The sequence below is a fragment of the Dendrobium catenatum genome, unplaced genomic scaffold (genome assembly GCF_001605985.2).
Source record: "Dendrobium catenatum unplaced genomic scaffold, ASM160598v2 original_scaffold_211366, whole genome shotgun sequence".
NCBI lineage: Eukaryota > Viridiplantae > Streptophyta > Magnoliopsida > Asparagales > Orchidaceae > Dendrobium > Dendrobium catenatum.
Window position 1 is genome coordinate 198,797 of NW_021529777.1, and position 18,931 is coordinate 217,727.

General features: G+C 34.6%; 1 protein-coding gene across 1 annotated transcript; it reads left to right on the forward strand.

Annotated features, from left to right (window-relative positions):
• Positions 1 to 11,726: 11,726 nt before the first annotated feature.
• LOC110092621 (E3 ubiquitin-protein ligase BRE1) lies at positions 11,727 to 12,782 on the forward strand. The gene has a single exon (XM_020817260.2). The coding sequence runs from the start codon at positions 11,895 to 11,897 to the stop codon at positions 12,381 to 12,383; it is 489 nt and encodes a 162-aa protein (XP_020672919.1). The 5' UTR covers positions 11,727 to 11,894; the 3' UTR covers positions 12,384 to 12,782.
• Positions 12,783 to 18,931: the final 6,149 nt, after the last annotated feature.

An 18,931-nucleotide genomic window follows, 5' to 3' on the forward strand; every position in this document is an offset into this window, starting at 1 on the left:
CTAAGACTTTATTCTAAGGGAGAACAAAAGGAAAACACTACAAAGTTGAGCAACATTTTCAGGAATCTGATTTGAGTATAAAGGTTTATTATTATTATTATTATTTGTATAGTAATGGCTAAGTATTATTACTCTATTCTATAGCTTTTGGTTATGGTAATTCCTTGTGATTGTATATGTCATTTTGATGATGAAGGAAAAGCAAATTTTTTGGATGAGTTTATTTCAGTTCTTTAGATGTTTTATTATATATGTAGTTTGTTGTTATTTTAAAAGTTTAAATGGGAAGATAAAATCTAAAAATTTTCTAAAACTAGATCTTGAGATTTACATGTTACAGCTCAACATGATAAGACTTATCCTATCAGGGGTCTTGTCAGGTTAGGTTGTTACATATAGTATGTTGATGGTTGTTGGAGGATCATATCGAGCAATAGCGGTTGGAAGTCTAATGTAGAGTGACAGATGTCAGAGAACCATAGTCGATCAATGTTGGTCAGAGGACTATAGCTATGCATTGAACATATAAGAGATGGTAGTTAGTCGATGTTTGTCGTATGATAATCCTATGTAAGAGATTGGGTGGTGGTCCAATGATGATAGTTGAACGATGGTGTTTCAACGGTGAGGGTTGGGTGGTGCTTCGACGATGGTGTATGGATAATTCTCTAATAATGGTGGTTGGGTGGTGATCCAATAGTAGTGGTCGGGTGGTGGTCCACCAATGGTTCTTGGGTTGTGGCCAAAAGGTAGCTATCTAATGGCGATGGTCAAGCGGTGAACTTAAGTTAATTGTTGGGTGGTGGTCTGACAATAAAGGTAGGGCAGTGGTCCAAAAATGATGGTAAGCTGTTGGTCCAACTGTGGTGTTTGGGCGATAGTTGGACAATAACTATTAGGCGGCATTTCGATGGAAATGACCAGGTAGTGGTCCAACATTGGTGTTCCATAAATCTTCAAAATTCTTAAAGCCTTTGACCTCTCTTGAATTATAATCTAAGATCCAAGTGCTCAAGTCTCCCTGGATGTAGAGAGTAGGAGGCTATTTATTAATTTCTTAGGGTTGCATGCTCCATCAATACAACCAAAATCTATAACACTCTATTCAAGGACTTGTATTGATTCCCTCGACTAAAGATCTTTTCATCATTTAGGTGTGTTAATGATTGGAATTGAGTGATCTTTGCTTTGTTGGATTTGTTTCATCTAGAGACCCAATTTGACTATAATCATGCGAGATTTAGAGATAGTTTGGTTCTCTAATTAATATCCTAAAGATTTCAATTATGCTTTAGACGTTTTATCTAGGCTCTTCTAAACTCGGATCATATCGCTTTTGGTGCAGTTGTGTCTGACTTATTGAGATATTCATTTCGACCATCAAATTGTTAATATTAGAATGCGGATAATTCTAAATTTAATTTTGAAAGTTTTAATTCAAATATGTTGCATTGAGACTCATGCCAATTAAATTAATTTTTGACAATGTATCAAGAACTATATTACTCTCTAAAAGAACTTGCAGTTTTAAACAAAAATAAGATGTACTATTCCGTAGAAATAAAAGAAAATCAAACAACATATGTGAAGAAAAATAAAATAGATTTTTTTTTTACTTTTATTTTCTTGTAAATCCATCAATATTTTTATACGTGTTCTAAATTTTGAGAAGTTTTTTTATCATAAGAGCGCAAGTGGAATCAAAAGATGTATGTAGAGGAAGCTGCAGTCCAGAAGTCACATTATGCAGTACAGATTGCATCACTGATGGATTCTTTCTTGAAGGAGGATGCGATATAATCCCAATTTTATAACTTATGAACATATTAAGTAGTTTATCTATTAGTGAAAATTTATTATTTTCTAAAGTAGTTTTCTAGTACAAAAATTTTTAGAATTAATTTTTTTACTAAAAAATTGCTTTAGAAAATAGTAAAAAATTATGCCAAATGAAGTCTAAAAGTCTAAGATTTCGTTTGGTAAGTCTAAGATTTCATTTGAGACGGCTTTCTTACTAATTTTTAAAGCAGCTTTTTAATACAAAATTTTTATATCTTGTACTAGAAATTTGCTTAAAGATGCAGTAAGAAAGTCATCTCAAACGAAGCATAAGAAAGTTGCTATCAAAATTGTTGATGAGATCTAAAATCACCATTGAATTGTTGTAAAAGGTCTAAAATCTTTTACAACAATGTTGGAAGACTTTTTAAAATGCTTTATGATTTTAGTTTAATGAAATTTTTGTACTAAAAAAACTGCTTGAAGTTTCGGTTAGCATGTTTGTTGAAGTGATATTGTTTAAATTAATTTAAAATAATTATGAAAAATTATGAAATCAAGGCTAAAAAACTAAGATAGTTTGAGGATCGGGAAATTATAGAGTTGCAAAGATGGCCCGGAGAAGGCAGAAAGAGATTTTGGCTTCGTTTGGGACGGCTTTTTTACCGCTTTCTAAAACAGAGTTTTAGTATAAAATTAAAAAAAATTGTACTAAAACTCTGTTTTACAAAGCAGTAAAAAAGCCGTCCCAAACGAAACCTTAGTTTCGGTTAGCATGTTTGTTGAAGTGATATTGTTTAAATTAATTTAAAATAATTATGAAAAATTTATGGAAAGTTAGTAGAATAAATATTTTACATTTATATTTATTTTAACGATCTAATGTTTTTTCTCTTTGAAGTTGTTGCATTTCTTTTAAAATTATTATTCTAACATTATATAAAATCCACCATAATTTTGGGTAAGAAATATTACTTTATTATCAATGATTAACCTTTTTAAGTAAAGAAAATTTGGAGAAGAATACAAAGATTAAAATTTAATTATAATTTAAAAAGGAATATTAAAAAAAAAGAAATAGTTAATCCAATTTTGAATTTTAAAAAATAGGTGAGTCATTTTGATAATCATTTATTAAGAATGATTCTTATTAAATTTAATTATGTCAACATGAATATAATTTATAAAGAGTGAATCAAAATTTTATTATATATTTAATATCATTTAAAATTTTTTGATCTAAAGATTATCATTTTATTTATTTATTTTTTTATATGAATCTCAAAACAAATTTAATATTTTTAAAAGCATCATAATTATGACCCAAAAAATTGTTGTCCCACTCATGCTAAGTGTAGGAGGACTTCTTTTCTAGCTATTAGACACTTGTCGTTATGTTTCGAAGAGTTATGTCTCTTTGTATATAATAATTTTTAATGATTAATTAATTAAAAGTTGAATTTTTTGTTTTATTAATTTTTTATCATAACATAATTTATCTCATATATTCTATGTCAAGATGTTTAGTTTATTTTACACAAATAAAAAAAATAATTATTTTACATTTTTTTATTTATCATTATTACTTGTAATGTGCTAAATGAATAAATTTAATAATATTTATATGGAATTGCTATATTTTAGCTATTTAAAGTTAAAACATTTAAAATATAGAAAGTGGATGTGGAAGCTAAACTATTTAATCATGTTCTAATAATAATTTAATAATAATAGTAATAATAATAATATATCACCAATACAAGTAATCTTCTTACAAATGTTGACATGAAGTATAAATTGTATGCTTTCGTAGAATATTGCATTTCCTTCATTTCTTCAGAGGAGATCTGCAAATTTCATCAGACTCCACACCTAGTTATGTGAGTGGGAGGAATCGTCCAATCGAGATTAATTGGATTTTAACACTCTCGATGCACTTAAATGTGAAATTATTCAAGTGTTGCGTCTCAATTGTGCCACCGATATTATTAATCTTGTATGTCAGTTGCAAAATAATGGTGGATAGACGTATGCCACCAATAATGACATTTATGAGTTCATCCTAACCAAAGCTATGAGAAGCACAGTGGTAATTAATTATGTCGTGCCTGCAGTGTTACCCAATGTCAATGCGAACATGGAAGACTTCCTTGCACACAATTTCTAGATCGTCTTCTCATATTTATAGGTTAGTATTAGTTGACAAAGATTCTTTTTAATTTCAATAAATAAACCCAAATAAGGATGTAGGTTTACCAAAAAAAAAAGTCTTCCTTTGCTAGGCATACCCCGTTGCCCGCTAAGGTAAACTATGGACGGAGGCTTGGCGTTTGCGACACCGAAATGCCCATCGAGGAAAACTTTCAAAGTTGTCTAAGCTTAAGTGAGTGGACAGTACCCGCTACAACAATCATTAGAGCTCGATTTAGTGTAAGTGAACAACCTACATTTGAGTTACATATGAGCAACTACTCTTCAGCTGGGAGATCATTCCGGCCCTATGGCGTTCAAGATTTTCATACGCAGGTTGGCATTGAGGAGGAGGCAGGTGTTGATGTTAACCAAAACTTCCAGACTATGGATGGTGGAATAGGTGACAACTCGAGTGGAGGTCGTAGCAAGGATGATTTTGTGCGACCCACAGAAGCTAACAACATCATTATATCAAGGCATAAATAAGTTAAAGAGCATGCAATCTGAAATCAGGAGATTCTTAATGATATGGATGCAAACAACGAGTTTGTCAACCTAATCACATCCACTGAGGGGTAGGATACTACTGATGTCATTGATTCCCACATGACCGACATGCAAGAAATCAATGTTGTTATCATTCTAGATCATCTATACGATGGTCTCATATTGCAATATGTAGTAAGTGGTTGGTCCATCATCAATAACTTTGAGTTTGTTAAATTGATGCCCAATAAAAGTAGACTGAGTGTCATCTATGTCTATCATGAGGAGTCTTTCCAACAATTGTATCGTATAATGGAGGTTCTAATAATTATCATGCCCAGAATAGTTTATAATATCCAACACACCAGAAACTCACGATTCACAAGTTTATTATGGGCTTTCTAGTCGAGTATAACAAGCTGGAGGTTATGTTGGCTTGTTATAAGTCTCGATGAGACCTTCGTGCTTAGAAAATATAAAGGGACTCTCCCAGCCGCCATTGGCATTGATGGAAATGATGGATTGCATACACTAGTATTCTCTGTTATTGAGGTAGAAAATAAGAAGACATGGGGATGGTTCTTGGAAAAATAACAAGATTTGGTCTCACAAATTTGATAGAGGGATGATATCTTTATTATCTTGGATAAGCACGCGGACATGATACACGATTATCATGACTTATTTACAAATGCTGCACACTACCACTGTATACAATAGTAATGGGAAAACTTCAAAAATGCATTGCACCGACTCAAACTTCTTCAACCTCAACATGAACACAAATTCAAACAATAAGGAATGTGGTGTTCAAATGGCTTGTACATGTGATGTAACAAAGTAAAGCTTACTATATGTAAAAAATTGTATTTATATCACATCCCTTACGTGCATGTGATTGTTACAAGAAGTTACAAGTGGTGGGATAACAATGACTCTAGGTCAACATTACATTTTAAGTTTTTAATTATTCTATAACATTATTTTTCAACGTCCAGAATATTTTCTATTCAATAAAAATTGCGTAAATTCCAAAAATACCGGTATAAAATTTTTTAAAAAGCACTCAAAACATTAATAATTTTTAATTTCTATAATATATAAAAAGTTACGTAGTGAAAATTTTACCGGTGCAAAGTTATTTGTATTTTTTACCAACAAAAAAAATCAATCAGAAAATTTAGAAACTTTTGTATTTTTAAAAATCGAGATAAGCATAATGTCACTCGCCTCTATCTGAACAACTTTTTTAACTGGCCCGATGGTTAAAAATGGTCAAAAGTAGCTCAAAATAGAGTTTTTCCTCTCCAAAACCTCTCTCCTCACGGCCAGCTGCAATCAAATAAATGAATCGAACAATGAAAAATTTTATATTTAAAGTGCTCATAATGACATAGCATTGCGACGCTTAATCTGAGCACTGCAGGGCTAGTTCAAAATTTCATTTTCTCGAGACTATAAGTGTTGCAATGTCACTATTTGATGCTCTGGCTGAGTGCAGCACCAAGGCACTCCATTTGTGACATTTCTCAAATTTTGATGAAATTCACATCAAACATTTGGTACTTATTCTAGACCATACATAATCATTTTCATGCATTAAAATACTCCCAAAGACATGTAAATCATTTATAAGCTCAAAAGTTTGAATATATACCTTTTTCTAATGGGTCAAAATGGGTAGAATTAAATGCAAAACATGGAGGTTTCACACTACGTACACATTGGATGTCTTACACTTTGATCCCCTTTCCAACATGATATTGTTGATATGCGGAAGGTGGATGTGATTTTGTAAGGGCTTCTCCGCCTAGCTGTGGGGGCTAAAGGAGAGACACTTGTTTTAGTGCAATACTTGGAGGGTGCCTCCAAGGAGTGGACGTATGTCAAGGTTTGACCGAACCACTATAAATCCGGTGTGTTCTTTCGTATTATTTGCTTCCGCATTTAATTTTTGCATTTATTTTATTTGTGGTGATTTTGGTTTATACTTTGCTTAAAGTTTCTTCTTTACCAATTCACCACTCTGTTTATTTAGTATTGGGCCAGTTCTATAGGGCTTAACATCCCTAACAAACTTTCACTGACCAGAAACATGAGATGGTATAAATCATGGGCATCAATTACTTATTGAGGCCATCGACACAAGCTCTGGAGACTATATATTCGAGGTCGCATGTTGAAAGATTGGTGGAACATTAACTTGGTATGAGTTATGCTTCAATTATAAGAATTGTGATTCCCTCACACTAATTATAATCTTTGTCATAGGCAAACTACTATGTACGCATTCGGGATCTCCTCCACTCATTCACAAGTGATTAAGGGAAAAATGCATGCTTGATGTAACAAGCGATGGATAATGTTGTCAAGTTGTTATACCAGGTTGACATATCAGTGTATATTGATTATGATGCATTTTATACACAAGAGAAGCAGTCCTATCCTATTGAGCAGCCACACAAATGTTGGACCCATACTCAGAGATCAAGGAGATCAATTTGAAATGCTCCCAGGAGAACTATTGCCACTAATATATGTCCTAAATACTTCGAAGCACTGAGACAATCTATGTACGTGGGCTATGGAGGTCATCACATGGCAACGACCTTTAAGGTGGGTGGACCTTCAATGGCATGAGGAGTATATCCATATGTAGTGGACTATCTTTAGATTATCTTAGCCAGTTCGACACACATTTGGAAACTCCAGGATGTTACCAGGAGGTTAGCCAGTGATAACAAGCAGACTCATACACAACATAAGGTATGTATATTTCATAATGTATAGCTCAGCTAGATTTTTCAAAATCTCCGACACAACAAGATTTGCTTTTATAGCATAGATGTATGGAGGTAGCTACGATATAGGATGAGGAGGATGCATTCAGACAATATAGGGCAGATATATAGCCAAGAACTCGATGATCACCTACCAAATATACTCCTGGCACTGATGTTTTTCCACGCTGAAGAGGATGCTAGTTCGCATGTCTATATATTGTAGTTGTATGAGCTCTACCAAAATCTTTTAAATTTGACTTTTAATAAATTCATGCTTACTATATTTGGAATTCCTAAAATTAATAAAATAATTTATTTCTACTAACATATTATTTCATTACCCATTAATATACTTTCTTTTATATAATTTAAATATTTCATATAAGTTGAGGATATATAATAAAATTTCATGATAAATTACGATAAACATAAACAAACTAACCTTCATTAAAAGTAGAGGATAATACATAAACTATTAGCATCATACGAACTCTAAAAAAAAAACAAAAAAAAAAATACAAGAGATATAGAAAGCACATAGTGCTACTTCTTCTCCATTAAGGTACATAGACGAGCTTGGAGTTGGCTCTAAGTTGGACAAAACTTGAAGTTAAACTCAAACTCAAACTGAAGGTCTTGCCAATCCGCTCTGTTCAAATGCTTCCTTTTCGTGCCTCCCAAAATATAACTCCTTCATTCGATTTGTAAAGAATTCCAACATAAAACTTTCCTCGCCTTAAAACTAAGGATGATAGAGAATATCATGATCAAAGTCGTAGTGCTTCTGAACATCTCATGAATTTCTACCTTCTCTTTCACGGCGTAACTCATGGTAAAGCATCAGAAGAAAGTTGATGCTAACTATGTGACGATCTTGCTCCAAGAACTTATACTATATATATTTCCAACCTCGACCATTTAAGAAATTTAATGATTTATAGAAGTCTATCACCATAGCTTTCTCATGCAAAAGTTCAAAAGTAAATTGTCATTACCCTCCATCTATTCATGGATGTAATAACTAAAAATATTAATCAACTTTGCCTTCAACTCTAATGGAGTATGAGAAGACCTAGCCACACACTCCTGCAACCATGTGTTTCCAGCATCAACCAACTCTTTTGTTGGGATGCCCCAAATCTTCTCTAAAGTATGCCAATACATCATGGTATAAACTAGAAAAAAAAAATTTGAAGACTCGAGTAAAAAAATAATAATAATAATAATAATAATACAAGCACTTCACTTAATGTTCAACTCTCCCTCTAGATGCATCACTTATATAGAGAATGCTCAAGAATGCATACATTAAGAATCTAATAAGAAATTGATTTATGTTGATTAGAATTACAACTTTATATGTCACCTATTATGATAAGTTGATGCAAGTCCTCATTATTGTTTGGTATTGCTCGGTATTTGCTCGGTATTTCTCATTTTTTTGCGCGATTTGGCCTCCGACCGGACGTTCCTCTACGTCCGGTCGGAGGACGTAATAATTGTTCCAAATATTGACACCCCTAGTCATCACTACTAAAATAACACTTTATTTGATAATATTATTTTACAGCTCATGTGATTCGACCTACCAAATAAGGAGACAATAAATGCAGGTTCATAAGCTTTGAATAATAAGTTTCTAAATAAATGACTTAACTGATATATAATAAATAGAGGATCATATGCTATTAATACTATATTTAAACATAAATTAAATAACTTTTTAATAAAAACACAATACTTACCTCACTTTTCACACATCTTCTCTAAATTGATGACATACACTAGCTGAATATTACAATTTGATTTCTTATCCCTCTCTTAATATTGTTAGTACTATCATTTAGAATAATTAAGATAGATATAGCAAAGATCAGGATTTTAATACGTTTAATTAAATTCATTAAACAAGTCTAATTAAGATTAATTTCTTTTAAGTGTACATGTTACCTAAATAATTCCAACACCTAAATTAATAGTTAAGTTATTTTAATTTTCATTAACACAAGTTTATTTCAAATTAACATAACATTAACGGTAATCTAATAAATATAAATTTTAAATAATTATTTCATGTCTAACATCACTCTCTATCTAATAAAATAACAAAAAAAAAAAACCTACTTTAATTTAACAAAAATAATCTACTACATTAATCTACTACTAACTTTAATTTATGACTATATTCATCTACTTTTTAATAAGCTGAATGTAAAGCTGAATTATATTTACCTTAATAAAAGAATGAAGTGTATTTGAAGTAAAATATTGTAGGGTTTATTTATTTCGCACGGGTTGAAATAAAATAAATGCACTAAAAAAAAATAAATAAAAAATAAATGCAGTATAAATCTTAATGATTGGTTGTCGGTGGCTACCATACATTAATGACGATGTGTTGTGGCAATGGCGACGATGTGTTGTCGGAGGAGGCGGTGAGTCGTGGAAAGTGGTGGCCCTAGGCGGTGATGTCAATAGTCGGCAATGAGCGATGTTGGCAACTACCAATGACAATAGTGGCGGGCCTGGTGGCGGCCCATGGAGGCTAGTGTTGGCGAGTGATAGGCGATGAGGAGCAATGGAGGCGTTTGACAGTGGATGGCCATTGGTGGTGAGTGATAGGCAGTAGTGGGCAAGGGCGACGACGATGACGAGCGGCAGGCGGTAGTTATTTGTTTTTTTTGTGGCGGAGGCCAACGGGGTGAAAAAGTTGTTGATGGCGGCGACAATAATAAGTGACAGTGGTTGACAGAGTGATGCATGATGGTAGCATCTGATGGCTAACAATTGCTCATAGCGACAATGATATAAAATTTATAGTATATTTATAAATCGATCAAATTCAAATATTTTTAAATATATCATATTTAAACTCAATATTAAATTTCAAATATTTTAAAAGTTTACTAAGCATTTCTTTTATTTGAGATTAGACATAAGTATTTTTAAAATCACTATATTTAAAATATTTTGAACTTTTTTTTCATTATACCAAACAACTCCTAAGTCCCTAATTAAATTCTATTTACCCCTTTCCAATTAAAAAAATAAAAAAACTATGAGTTTGAGGTGGTTCATTGGCTGACTTGTTTATTATGAAAGAGAGAGAGAGAAAAAAAAGATTAATTAACCTTATTGGCTTTCATTTATTTATTACATGCTTTTTCATTTCAAGTCTTCAATCCACCTTCTACTCGAATCATGCAATGCTTCAAATGTAGAGAAAGAAAAACTAATATTCAAAGAGAGGAGGAATGACTTTCCATTGCGGATGGAATGATAAAAAGATATTTTAACGTAGAGTTGTTAGACTATTTAATTAATTATTATTTAAAATACTTAACTATTTAAATATATTTTTATTAAAACTTTTATGGTTAAAAAACTATTCATTATCTAATAATAATTATTAAATATTAAATTATCATTCATTTATTTAATTATTTTAGGACTGCTAATGATCTAATTAATTACAGTGAAGGGTACATTTTAATTTTTCTCATTTTTTTTGTGCAACAAAAATGCTGCGGTCGCGCACTTATGACTTAGTATGAGAGATCACCTCTAAAGGATTTGGCTAAAACTAAAATTTAAAGCCTAAAAGGGCTTAAAGCTGATTGTTTTAGTGGCTTAATAGAGCAACAAGCTAGTCAATGAGAAAACATGCTCTAATTTTTGTAATTCTTTCTTTTAAAGTTATTTATTAATCCAGAGAACTAGAGAAGCCACCAACTTTTTTTCTTGACACATAAAAAGCATTAATGATTTGTTCCCTTCTACTCCTCTCTCGCTAGTCACAAGTCACGACCTCGAGCACAGCTTTCATTTTTCCTTTGACTCCTCTCTCGCCCCCAAATGAAGACCGTCTGTGGAAGATGTTTATGTCTTCTAAGCTCTAATGGTCATATTATTTGCATTTTTAATTTTGATCTTATAGATACTCTTGGCTCCGGTAATGAGACGAAAAATGGAACTATTTTAATATATTCTAACCTTCCAAATGTGACGCAAACATAACTATTTTAAGTCCGAATAAAATTTGAGGCTCCGCCACTGCACAAATTTGAAACACATTACATATAAATATGTACATATTGTGCACACTCATAGTCCGAACTGTTCTTCCCTGCTGGACTCCGCACAGAATAAGTTCTTCAAAAAAACAGCTCAAATTTGTAATTTGAAAAGTACAATAATCTCATTCGACCAAAAAATAATTTTTTTACCTTTTTAATTCTCCCAAGTGGTAGTTTTTTATTTTTATTTTTTATTTCATGGCACTACTTAAATTTGTTAAATTATTGCATCAATAAAAAAAAAAGTAGATAAATTTTCAGTAACGTTAAAATTTCAAAAAAAATATTGACAAAGGTCAAAAATAATAATTTTTACTGATTAAACTAATAAACGACAAAAATTATTATGACAATCAGCCTAATTTTTTCAATAAAAAATCAAATTTGATTTACGTTTTATACAAATAATCCAAAGAGAACAGCGAAGAGCAGCTACAAGAGAGGAGGTCCTCTCCTCCCTTCCTCTGGTCTCTAACGCGGAAGAGGAAAATAAAACATTAAACATTCATCCACCATGATTCAGATTTTCTTCAATTAGAGGAATCAGGGAGAGCAGATCGTTGAAGAAGAAGAAAGGATGTCGGGCATATGGAAGACCTTACGCGAGAAGCTACGGTTCCCAAAGAGTTCTAGCACAGGATGCTGCGGAGCTCTATGGGGCTCAAAGCGCTTCTCTCCTCAGACCGACCCCGCAAGAGGCGGAAACGGTGACGAGGTGATCGAAGAGCTTGCTGCAACACAATCGACGGGGGAGATGAATCTGGCGGCGGCGCTTGCGGAGGAGCGGCAGATGCGGGCGGCGGAGGCGATGTCGTTGGCGCCGGCGGTGGAGATGGAGAGAAATTCGCTGATGAATTGGTTAGAGGAGGAGGAGGAAGAGGAAGTGAAGCGGGAGGCGGTGGGAATTGAGGAGAACTGTTGTGTTTGTATGGAGAAGAAGAAGGGGGCGGCGTTTATACCTTGTGGGCACGCTTTCTGCAGGGGTTGCGCTCGGGATCTGTGGATCGAACGCCGATCCTGCCCGCTTTGTAATCGTCCGATCCTCGAGATTCTCCATATCTTCTAGAATTCTTATTCCTTTGCAGTGGATCTCTCTCTCTCTCTCTCTCTCTCTCTCTCTCTCTCTCGTTTCTTCGGGAGATTTACAATTCGAAGAAGAGAGCATTGAGACTGAAAGAGGGATATTTTTTTTAATTATTTTTAATTTAGGTCACGATATTCATATGAAATTTTGAATGAAAAATTTGGTTGAAAATATTCTGATAAATTTTTTTTGCACTATTTACATAATAAAACTTTTTTTCAACAAGATTTTGTTGAGAAGGTGATATGTGACTCCAGGCTTGTTTGACTCTCGTGACTCGCGCATCTCCCTCCCTAGCGATTGCATCCGGCGACATGTGAAAAATGATGGGAGTAACGATAAAAGTCAATGGGATTGGTGGCACAGTGGTAAAAGACGGGATGTTCATATAATGTGCTATATTTTTTTTTTTTAAAGATATTTTGAGTGTTATATATGTAAATGATGAATTTCATATATTCAATATATAAACTTTAATCATAGCATTTGGCCCAATTGAAATGAATCTATTAATATTTGTTATTGAAATGTTGGCTCAATATAGAAAATATTAAACGCATTACATAATTGGGGTTTGAGTGATCCAATGATATGAGAGTTATTCTTTAGAGAATGTTGATACGTTCATTTGGTTGGTGAGATCATTGTTGGATGATAGAAATAAGAGGGACCATAGTCAACAGAATGAGGCTGATAGGACCATAGTCAACTAGCGTTGGAGGTTGGAGGGATCGTAATCGGCAGGCGATAAAGATCAGAGGAATTGTAGTCAACTGGCGACAAAGGTTGGTGGGACCATAGTGTGCGGGCGACGAAGGTCAGAATTAACAAAGTATATGGGCGACGAAGATCAGAGTGATCAAAGTTGGTGATCGACGAAGGTTCATAGTTGGTGGATGACGGAGGTCTAAGGAACTATAGTCGGTGAGCGATGGAGGTTAGGGAGATCGTAGTCGACAGGCGACGGAGGTCGGAGGTTTCATGCCCCATAATTTAATTTAGAAGAATTCTTTATTTCATCTTTTATTATACAATAACTACAGCTATATAATTTCATATATTGGTAATAAACAATAAAAATAAATTCTATAATTTAAAATATCAATATACATCTATATTTATTGACCAAAAAATAAATCATTTAAAAGGTCAGGCATTTACCTCATTCTTGTATGAGGTTGATTAACCAAAATCTAAATAAAAAACCAAATATAAATCCAAAACTCCAAACACAAAGTCAAGGGAAAAAATCCCTTGTCCCATAACCATTTTGAGTGATTTTTCAATCGCCTCAAAATCAAACCAAATGACGTCGGATTCATGATCCATCGATTGCATGTTGATTAGGCATGTCTCTAGGATTAACTCTTCAAATTTGAGAGCAATCTAATCCCTCTAATCCAAAAAATTGAATTGAATTACAAAGGCTTCAATACTTTTAAATATTTATAACATATGACACTGGATCATGCATCTTGTGAAATTTGACCTTGAGAACCTCCCCAAAACCCTTGAACATGCTCATGATCATTGGTTGATAAACATAATACTGAACTTTTGGTGGACCCTAGTTGAGCATGGTAGGCCATGGGCCCACTTGACCCCAAAACCCATAAGGGAAAATCAAACTTCCCCTTAAACATCAACATGGATCATTCAAACCAACTTCTGGAATCTCTTGTAATGCATTTCAAATATCATTTATGATGCATTACCCAGGTCCTAATTTGAGCTAGTTGACTAAGTCAACTACAATTGACCAAAGTACCCATTATGCACTTAGATATGTATTTCATGCAAAAAAAAAAGACATCGCCATTGCATAAGACCACCTTCATTAAGTGCAAAATGTCATTTTGAATTGGTTGAGTCTAACTCAATTCCCTGGTCAAACCTGGTTGGCCAAACCAACAATACACTCAATCTAGCCCATATCCAATGCTCTAAGCATTCTCAAACTAAATTGAATCCTTGGGATGACCCATTGTGACCCTAAGAATCTTCCATAGAAGACCCAACCTTTGGGTCCACTTAGAATAGCCACATGACTCAACCCAAGTGGTCAAGAGGGGCTTTTCTTGAGCCAAACTTCAACCCAAAACCAAACCAAACTACCAAAATCATTACATTGCATGCTCCAATCATGAGTCAAACCCCCACTAGTTTGACTTTTGGTCAACCCATTTGGAGTGGTAAAACCCATGCATGTAGCCAAACATTCATTAAAACACCTAATCTTTGGCCTCAAACCTCTTGGAATATATTCCTACATTATGTATGACCTCCCCAAGACCTATCTCAATCAGCTTTGACTGATTGACTCGTCAATAAGTCAACAAAACTTTTCAAACATGGTCAAATGCTCAAAACCCCCAAAAGTTTTCACTTCCCTCTAACTCATCAAGTTAAATATACTCAAATCAATTTCAAATAATCCCTAAAACACCCCCCAACCCAAGACCAAGCCTTAGTTTAGCCAAGAATGGAAAAATATGGCCCCTCCCCTCATGTGAGCTCACCTAAGTCACCCTTATGCATGCAACCTTTCCCCTAGCTTCTCACCTAGGACAGGTGGCAAGCATCTAATAAATACCTTTGATCAATCCTAGCCATCTACACAAAAGTTAGGGCTCAAACATAACAATGCATAAAAAAACTTCATTCCAACCTAACTCACACTCCAAGCCCCCTCTAACCAAAATTTTTCTTTCCTCTGCCTCTCTAGAAGTTGCTCTACATTCTCCAAGCCTTCCCCTAGATCGTGATAGCTTCCAAAGGCCTTTGTTTAAGAGGAAAGAGAAAAAAGAAGAAAAATGATAATCTAGAGTTAACTTTCAATTCAACCCAAATCAGCTCTTGGGGTCTTCGTAAAGTTGAAAAGTCATTCTCTAGGAGAAAAACAAGACTAAGATCAAAGACATCCATCCACAAGTTAGTGAGATATCTTAGTTTAAAATTTGAATTTCAAGTTGCATTTTGTCCCAGATCTAAATGCATGAAGCATTCAAACTCCATGCATTGAAAGATCTCGTTATGTAGAGCTTATGTTTCAAATTTTGTCAAATTTGGATGGTTGGATAGAAAGTTATGAGCATTTAAAGTTTCACGTAAAAAATAAGCTAAGAAATTTGGATCAATCTGGGTCGTTTGTTCCTTTGAATTGAGCTAATTGGATAGCTCAGAACTACGCACCTTCCATGGTGTTCAAACTTGTATTCCTTAGAATTAAGGCATGGACAATGTGTCTAAATATGAACTATTGATCCGATCCACTTCAAATAAGACAGAATTAAGGATGCTTGTCAAAGTAGTTAAGTGGCCCACCATTCCCCGTCAATTATAATCACTTTGACTACTGAAGACCATCGACTATGGTCCCTCCGACAATTGTCGCCTGCCGACTATGGTTACTCTAACCATCGTGGTTCATTGACTACAGTCCCTCTGACCACTGTTGCCACCGACTATGATCCCCACCGTCGTTCGCCGTTATATAACTACAGTCCCTTTGACCTACGTCACCCGCTAATGACGGTCGCTCCAACCATCGTTGCCACCCGATTATGGTCTCTCAGACAACCATCATTTCCCCTTGACTATAGCCCCTCTAACCTCCGTCAGGCCCCAAATATGATATCTCAAACATATTTTTCTCACCAACTAAAGTCACTTCAACCGTCGTCGCTAGAATACGGTCCTACGGACTGAACAAACAGGCCAATACTCACTAGAGAACAACTCTCATATCACTAAATTCTTCCAACTCTCACCATGTAACGTGATATTTATGATGTATATTTACTATAATGAGTTAATACTTTCCCCTCAAGAAATGACGTCATTTGTAATCAACAATAAACACTAGTAGACCATGAACCCGACCCATGGTTTTTCCCCTTTTCATGATTTTTCACGTATAATTCTTGACGTGTTTTATAACTCTTGCTCCCTTCTATCTTATCTATCTATGAGTTGGATCTTCGTATAAAGTTTGGATGTTAAACTCTATATCTCTTTACCGTCGTGAACCAATCTGCGACATGAACTTAGTTAAATCAAAGTCAACTTAAAATTTTAAATTTAATCAATTGTCCTATTTTGAAGATTTTAAGTTAGTTTATATTATGTCAATTAAGATTTAAACAGATCTAAAGAGAAGGTGAGTGGATGGTTAGCATAAATTTATCATTCACAATAATTAAATAAATTTAATTTCATTTAATCAAAATGTCTTATCATTAAACATATAATTATAAAATAAATTTATTTTCATGCAATGAAAAGCTATCATTTTAGAAGCTTATTTCTTTCAAACTTATTAAATTAATCTCTTTTATAATTAAACAAATTAAATCATTTTTAAATTTATAATAAAAAAGTATTCAAATAAAATCAGTTCATTTTAATATAACATTAAAGCATCATAATAAGTTTAAGAAATAAATTTAAAATAAAATATAAATAAATAATTTTATTATCAATCAAACGGTTTGACTCATTCAAGATTTAGACTTTTCTAGATTTTTTTTTAATTATTTCTTAAATTTATAAAATTATATAAATAAAGCTTCCTACATATATATATTTATAAATTTATAGTGATGAAAATTTCTAAAAAAAATTAAAATTATAAAAAATTATTATAAATGATTAAAAAAAAGAAACAAAAAAAAGGTAGAAAATAGACAAAAAATAAAAAAAAAACGAAATAAATCAAGTCGCTATAGTTTTTTTTCCTGTTATTTTATTTAGTTTTATTTAGTTTATAGTATCATTTATAAATATATATTTACAAAAAATAAAAAAATAAAACTTAAAAACGAAAAAAATTGTAATTGTTGCCTGCAGGAGTATTCGCGGCGGTAAAGAAATATAAAGTTCAGTGTATTAGTGTTATACAAAGATCTGGCACGCAATAATATAAGAGAGAGAGTCTAACATTTATGAGACACTAAGAATTTTACGTGAAAACCCCTGAAAAGGGGGAAAAACCACAGGGGCCTAACCCAGTTCGAATGAATCCACTAGTATGTTGTTGATTACAAATGAGGCCCATCCGTGGGAGAAGGCCTTAGCTTGATGTACATTTTATAGAGTACATTACATGATGTCAATACAAAGAGTAACTATTGACGTGTTCATTTGGTTGGGAGGACCATAGTCTGGTGATGGAGTTCAGAAGAATCGTAGTTGGCGGACGGATATCATAAAGACTGTTGTCTGAAGACGAAGGTCGGAAAGATTGTAGTCTGCAGACGACGTAAGTCAGGAGAACCTTAGTTGGCTGGCGACGAAGGTCGGAAGGACTGTAGTCGGTGGGCGACGTAAGTCAGAAGGGCCGTAGTCTGTGGGCGATGGAGGTCAGAAAGACTGTAGTCGGCGGGCGACGTAAGTCAGAAGGACCGTAGTCAGCGGGCGACGGAGGTCGGAAAGACTATAGTCGGCGGGAGACGTAAGACATGAGGAATGTAGTCGGCTGGCGACGGAAGTCGGAAGGACTGTAGTCGGCGGGCGACATAAGTCAGAAGGACCGTAGTCGGTGGGCAACGGAGGTCTGAAAGACTGTAGTCGGTGGGAGACGTAAGTCAGGAGGACCGTAGTCGGCGGGCGACGGAGGTCGGAAAAACTGTAGTAGGCGGGCGACGTAAGTCAGAAGGACCGTAGTCGGCTGGTGGCGGAGGTCGGAAGGACTGTTGTCTGTCGACGAAGGTCAGAAGGACGGTGTCAGGTAGAAGTTCAACAATGGATAGAAATCCATCTTCGGATAGACGTCCAATGAAAGTCCGATAACCAGTAGAAGTCCGACGTCGGGTAGAAACTTGGCGATGAGTGAAGGTCCGACGTCGGGTAGAAGTTCGACGTCTGTTGGTGGCCGAGGAAAACTCTAGTATCACTTGGGCGGAGTTTCGACGTTAGGGGGGAACTCTGTCGTTACTTGGGATGAATTTCAGTGTCCCGTGTAAGTTGGGCAGAATTCTGGCATCCCGTGGAAGTCGGGCATAATTTTGATGTCCCGTAGAAGTCAGGCAGAATTCCGGCGTCATTTGGAGTTCGGGCGGAACTCCGGCGATGGTCGACGAGGAGTCTCTTTCCTCCTATTCTTCTCTTCTCCTCTTCCTCTCTCTCTCTTCTTCTTGCCTGGGTCCCTCTCAAGAGAAATGAGGGGTCTATTTATAGATATTCTGGAGTGGCATGACCTGTAAATTGGTGAGAGATCAGTGGCAAATATGGAGTGGTTCGATTGACGGCCGATATTGGATCCCTTGATCATGGATCGTTTGTCAGACATTTAAAGGTCTTAGTGGTGTCGGAATTAGGAGATATTGGGCTCGTTGGATTGGTCTCGTTGAGCCGCTCGATTCGACTATAAGCTCGTCATGTTTGAAAACCGTTTGTTAACTCAAATTGGGGTTTGAACTTTCCAACAACACTTTGGGTCCTTGATTCAGACCCATTTGGGCTCGAATTGAGTTGATTTTGGTGTCGTTGGGTTCGTATTTCCGAGACGCTCATTACAACTATAAGTTTAC